Source organism: Clupea harengus, chromosome 17 (genome assembly GCF_900700415.2).
Source record: "Clupea harengus chromosome 17, Ch_v2.0.2, whole genome shotgun sequence".
NCBI classification, from domain to species: Eukaryota; Metazoa; Chordata; class Actinopteri; order Clupeiformes; family Clupeidae; genus Clupea; species Clupea harengus.
In genome coordinates, this window is record NC_045168.1 from 10,092,691 (window position 1) to 10,098,525 (window position 5,835).

Genomic DNA, 5,835 nt, shown 5'->3' on the forward strand with positions numbered 1-5,835 from the left:
GTGCAGGAAAAATTTGCACCGAACCGTGCATGCAAACATGAATACGTCTCCTCTGAAACACATGATAAAACTGTACCAACGTGCAGACAAAGAACCTTTATCGTACTGGGCACAGCACAGCATTCTTTGGTATGTTAATGAGAAGGTACAGTTGGGACTACAAGAGGTAAAGATGTGGGTGTGTGAGTGGGTGGGTGGATGTAGTGGTGGTTGGGGTGGGGGGGGAGTTGAAGAATCATCATGTTGGACAGAAATGCCACAGGCTGCTTGTGTATCTGTTCTGCGCTGGAGTTATCTGACTCTGTGCCAAGCAGCTGCCCTGGTGGAAATGTAACATGCACATAATTCATTCAGCGCGCGCATTTCAGAGGCGATGAAAGCCCATGTGCAGCGGCATAACGGTGATAGGAGAGAGTGAAGAGAGAGCAGGGGGGGGGGGAAGGAGAAAGAAAGAGATGCATGGAGAAAGAAGGGAGAGGTGGAGAGAGAGAGAAGGAAAGAGATGTGGAGAGGGAAAGATAAACTAAATAAATTGGGGAGAGAGAGAAGGTGAATATGAAGAAAGGTAAAACGAGTGGAAAGGAATGAAGGGGAGCCTAAGAGAGTGCTAGAGGTGTGTGTGTGGGGGGGGGGTACAGGTTCTAAGTCAGGGCAGCATCATGGTTACACAGGAGACTGAAGTTAAAACTGGTGGCTTAGTATCTGGCTGTGATTGCAGTTCACTTTCCCACACCCACTCACTCATCTGTGGCAGAAGCAACGGTTCTTTTTCTATTTTCTTTTTGGGTGTGTATGTGTCTGTGTGTTTGTGTGTGTGTGTGAGGGGGGGGGTTGTTTCCCCCCTCTCCCTGATTTGTCCAAATGCCTGAAGTTCATCCTGTCTCCGAAGCTTCTACCCCTCATCACTCTTATGAAACTCAAAGCCCTCCTGGCACTAATATTGTGTGTTCTCTTCCACCTTCCCTCTTGTCCAATAGTGCAGAGGATGGCTGTTGTGTAAACAATCCAAATGAACCTCAGCTCGGTTGTCTTAGCTCCAGGAGAGGGAAGCTTTAGCTACCAATATGTCAGTAGCCCCCCCCCCCCCCCCGTCCAAACACACACACACACACACACACACACACACACACACACACACACACACACACACACACATATGCCTTGTGGCAAGACACGCCAGCTTAAGTAGAGGTTCAGCCACAGTCACAGTCCATCTGTATGGAAGAAATACATGGTGCATTCACCCTGTGAATGCTGAAAACAAATAATGACTGACTGGAGGGACCAGTTAGCCTAGTACACAGGTGTGAGCATCCCGGTACAATTCACAAGACACCAGGGATAGGGAAACAAAGCAGTTCACACGGTCCAGGCTTGACATTGTCCCTTAGTACTTGCTTCTAGACTCAAAATAAGCCATCGGATGCTCAGAATAATACATAATATTTCTCTGAACAGCATGCCAAATTAAACATAAGTTGCCATGGACAGCAGGAGGACATTATACACTTCAGTTAGAAGGATGGAACACATGTAAGATGATATCCAAGCATACAACGCCATCTAGTGGCGGGCAAATAAAAACAGGCATCAGTGAAAAGCCTTTCAAACACATAATGGTGCAAGGAAAGTAGGCAATAGCGTTTACTAATGAGCTCAGCAAAAGATCAAAATTCAGTTGTTTTTGTCAATTATGTCGATTACTTTTTTGTGGAACCCCCAAGAGTACAGTTGTTGAGTCCCCTTTTTGTGTTCTCGATATAACGCAAAAGTATAGTCATGATAGTGACCTTTTTTTCTCCATATTTTTGCATTCCCTCGCAATAGTTTTCCGTTCCCTCGCAATAGACAGTTATGGAGGCAAACAGACGCATGCGTAAAGCTTAAGGCATCCTCAATATGTTGCCCGACCCTTATATTACCATTTACGAACCTGTCAGTGGTAAAAACAAACAGTTTATTTTGATGTGCTGGCTTGCCCTCATAGGATTCCATTGTATAGCCGTTGTGCGTTTGCGGTTTTAGTGCTCAGACTCACTACTGGGCCGATTTCGTTAAAGTGTCCCTAGTAGAGATTTGGACCCAAAACGATCTAAAAATAAGACCCAGAGAAAATCCTGAAGTGTCACTTTAAAGTCAGCGCAATGCACTATGGGTATTACTACAGTGTGCACGTTGAGTGGTTGACATTGGGAGACTTCAGCTAACCGTGGGACGCTGTAAGGTTGGTTTGCTTTTTTGGTGTGTAGACTTTTAAGCGATCATAGCCTTGTATTGACATTATGAAGACTTATTTTACTTAGCAAATATATGTAAAGGCTGTTTCTTCGCTGTGGTAACGTTAATAGCTGAGGTCTGTCAGCTAATATTAGCTAGCCACTTTAACCTAGCCTTGTTAGCGATATGTTACACAACTTATTTTGAAACATGTTTTGTAACGCTGTGTTGGTCAAGTCAGTTAAGACAATGTTCCAGTTTTATAGGACGTTAATACATCGATATATAGCATCGTTGTGTCAGCATTGTGAGGTTTACAACTTGCATCGGTCTATCTAAAAGTGACATGGTTGTTAGCTAGCAAGGCAAGTTATCTAGCATAGCTAGCTATCGGCTAATGTCACTGAGATGAAACATTGATGAAGTCTTAACCATAGCAACCACTTCTAACCAGCAAGCTACCGATAACCTCTGAGAAACAACTTCACACACTTTTTACATGGGAATTAATCACAATGTTGTAAAATACGGTGGTCATATAATAGCGCGTTTGTGCTTTTTCTGGAAGGATTAATCTTGATTTCTGCTGTGGTTTAAAGGGTCTTCAACAATGGGCTCGACTATGTCAAATCCCGCGCCTACTGTCAAAGCTGAGGCCGTGATGGTGGCTCCAAATGTCGGGCTGTCCCCTCCACAAGGCTGCCCAATGCACCGGGAGCCCCAACAAAGTGAGTCATGCTTTGTACATTTTGTAACGTTAACCTTCACCATTAAACTCTCTAGCATGTTTCACATCCTGTTCCATCTTTTCCATTAGGCGTTCCATCGCCACCGGTCTCTACTCCAGTCTCTCCTCCATCTGAATGTCCAATGCACCAACCAGATGCTCCTCCTGCATCCCAGGGACCTGTGCATCAGGAGCGGGCATACGAGTTTGTGGAGTGTCCAATGAAAGCAGGGGCTCAAGGATTGGGACCCAAAGGTGACATTGACCCAACAAATATGGTAAGTGTAAGCAAATAGTCAGCTTCAGCCAAGGGTTGTGGGGCCTGGTAAGAATGAGAGCTGACATGGTCTTAAAGTAAAGGCTTTACTCTGAAAATGATGTAAATAAAACAAGACAAGTGCATTTATCTGTTGGTCAGTTTGTTAGCTTTATCTGAACTATAATGACTTAATACACCTGTCTGCAAGCAGTCTCACTACTTTAGAAGTGTAGACATCCAAGTGTGCAGTATGTATGAGAGATGTAGGACAGAAGGACACTCAACCTCAGTAAGAACTGTTTGATTTAATATGGGTGGGAGCATAGTAAGATATATTTAATTGTTCTGTCCAGATGCCACCTCCAAATCAAGTCCCAGCCCCTGACCAGCCTTTTCCACTGGACATAGCCAGGGCGGAGTCGAAAATCCCCAGATCGGGAACTGAAAAAAACTGGGTGTATCCCTCAGAGCAGATGTTCTGGAATGCTATGCTGAGGAAGGGGTAGGTGTGATTGCTTATCTTTTTTTATTATTATTATTTCTTTTAATTACATCATTTTTTATTATTATTTCTTTCTTTTATTTCCATATCTCTCTGTCATGCCCTGCGAAGGGACAACGGATGAAAACTAGCTAACCTAGCTAATTCCGGTGCTAGGAAATGTTTATCAATTTACACTTTTCAAATAAACGCATAAATAAATAAAATAAATAGATTAGCAACTAATTGTCCAAGAATTCTATAGTTGCCTCCTGCCGTCTCAATAGAAGCACAATATGATTTCATGTAATTCAAATGAAATTGTTATCTTGGTTGATGCTAATGTCTGCTTAAATAAGACTATGTTGATTTCACTGAATTAGATTTAGCTTTCTTGGTTACAAATTGGTAGTCTTACTTTGTGTTTTGGTCCCTAGCTGGCGCTGGAAGGAAGATGACCTCGCTCCACACGACATGTCGAACATCATCAGCATCCACAACCGAAACAATGAACAGGCCTGGGAAGAAATCCTGAAGTGGGAGGCCCTCCATGCTGAGTAAGTTTGGACAGCGTCTACCATCCACCCATCCATACCATACCCTCCCTCCAACTCTCTTTTCCTTGGTTATGTGTTTGCTGGCGTGTGATTTGTCTCTGGTCCTGTTATTGCAGTGAGTGTCCCTGTGGGCCTTCCCTCAAGCGTTTCGGGGGGAAGGCAAAGGAGTTCTCTCCCCGGGCTAGACTACGGCACTGGATGGGGTGAGCATTTGAACATGTCAAGCTTGCCTGAACATAATGCAAGCAATCCTTTAATCAAGCCTCCTGCAAAAAAAATCTGAATGGAAATTTTGTCTAAAAATTGCAGTCTCTTTGAAAGCGTTTTCCTGAAGGCTGTGAAAAACATCCAGTGACTTAATCAATAGTATAATTGCGTAGTTTTTGTAAAGCATTTCTTGCTCTCCCCCGGCCTGCAGGTATGAGTTGCCATTTGACAGACATGACTGGATAGTGGACCGCTGTGGGAAGGAGGTACGATACGTGATTGACTACTATGACGGCGCCGTGGACAAGAGCACCTACCAGTTCTCCATCCTCGATGTGCGTCCGGCCTACGACTCGCTGGGTGCTGTGTGGGATAGGATGAAGGTGGCGTGGTGGCGTTGGACGTCGTGAAGTGGAACAAGCAGAAACCCCAAACAAACAAGAACATACAACTTACTTGCATTATAGGCGCTGTGACAAAGACATCAGTTCTCTCATCTAAGTTCTAAGACATTCACCTGAAAGATTTGTAATTTAATGCCACTCTAGGTAAAATCCCGACTTAAGAAACACATCTAAAGTCATCTCTGGCTTCAAAAAGAGCCTGGATGTGTGTCTCCCTGAAAAAAAGCCATTGCTGAAGTTGGCTCTTACCACACTTGTGACTCCTTGCGTTCTGCACATAATTCTATCTTCCAAGAGAATATCTATTTGGAATACCATTGTTGTTCCGGTATGCTATAGTCACACAGACATCTTTTATAACAGTCTGTCGAAGTTATACCTTAAATTTTAGAGCTGTCATATAATTCAACCCTACAGGAAGAGATGAAATGGATAAGATTTCTTGCTTTTGGACTAGGTGACTCTTATCTGGCAGAGTTCATCAAAGTAGAGCTTTGAACCATGCAGTGAGGTTTTGCTGATTGTGAGGTTTGAATGAGAGTTGTTTGCTCTTGTCCTGAGGAAGAGGGCCAGGGATTCTCAAGGAAATGTTCATGAAACAGCACGTAAGATACTATTCTGCCCAACATATACTGTACCCACAATGCCGGTGCGGTTGGATTGTGTTGGCGGCAAGGGACACGACTCAAAGAAGGGCTTGTATTCTATGCATAGTAGATGCAAAATGCTGTTGTAAATACTGGTTGCCTGACGAGCTGTTATTACAAACGGAGAAGGAAAAAGAAGAAAAGCAACTCTTCTATGTCTGTATAGCTAATCGCACAGATGGCCTAAATCTACAACATGCTGGTGGTTCTGGTTATTGCTCTCCTCTTCAAAAGGGAATCTGTCTGGTTATCAGTATTTTTCAGTACTTTCTTTACATTTCATTTTGCCAGTGATCCATCTGCTTGTGCAAATAAACCTTCAACATGTCAATGTTA

At 43.6% G+C, this 5,835-nt stretch overlaps 1 protein-coding gene across 2 annotated transcripts; it reads left to right on the top strand.

Moving 5' to 3' along the window:
- The first annotated feature begins 2,124 nt into the window (after nucleotides 1–2,124).
- Nucleotides 2,125–5,835, top strand: LOC105889394 (holocytochrome c-type synthase). 2 transcript variants are annotated; one of them, XM_012815226.2, is made up of 7 exons: nucleotides 2,125–2,224; nucleotides 2,817–2,945; nucleotides 3,035–3,222; nucleotides 3,557–3,705; nucleotides 4,122–4,241; nucleotides 4,358–4,444; nucleotides 4,660–5,835. In XM_012815226.2, the coding sequence occupies exons 2-7, from the start codon at nucleotides 2,828–2,830 to the stop codon at nucleotides 4,856–4,858; spliced, it is 861 nt and encodes a 286-aa protein (XP_012670680.1). In that variant the 5' UTR covers nucleotides 2,125–2,224; nucleotides 2,817–2,827; the 3' UTR covers nucleotides 4,859–5,835. The 2 variants fall into 2 exon arrangements, with proteins under 2 accessions (XP_012670680.1, XP_031440109.1); XM_031584249.2 differs by having other exon boundaries at nucleotides 2,198–2,219.

Bases quoted from the DNA above. Each gene is read 5' to 3' on its own strand.
- LOC105889394 (XM_012815226.2), top strand. From the start codon at position 2,828: ATGGGCTCGACTATGTCAAATCCCGCGCCTACTGTCAAAGCTGAGGCC. The intron at 3,706-4,121 runs GTAGGTGTGATT...TTTGGTCCCTAG, and splicing joins AATGCTATGCTGAGGAAGGG to CTGGCGCTGGAAGGAAGATG. The intron at 4,242-4,357 runs GTAAGTTTGGAC...CTGTTATTGCAG, and splicing joins TGGGAGGCCCTCCATGCTGA to TGAGTGTCCCTGTGGGCCTT.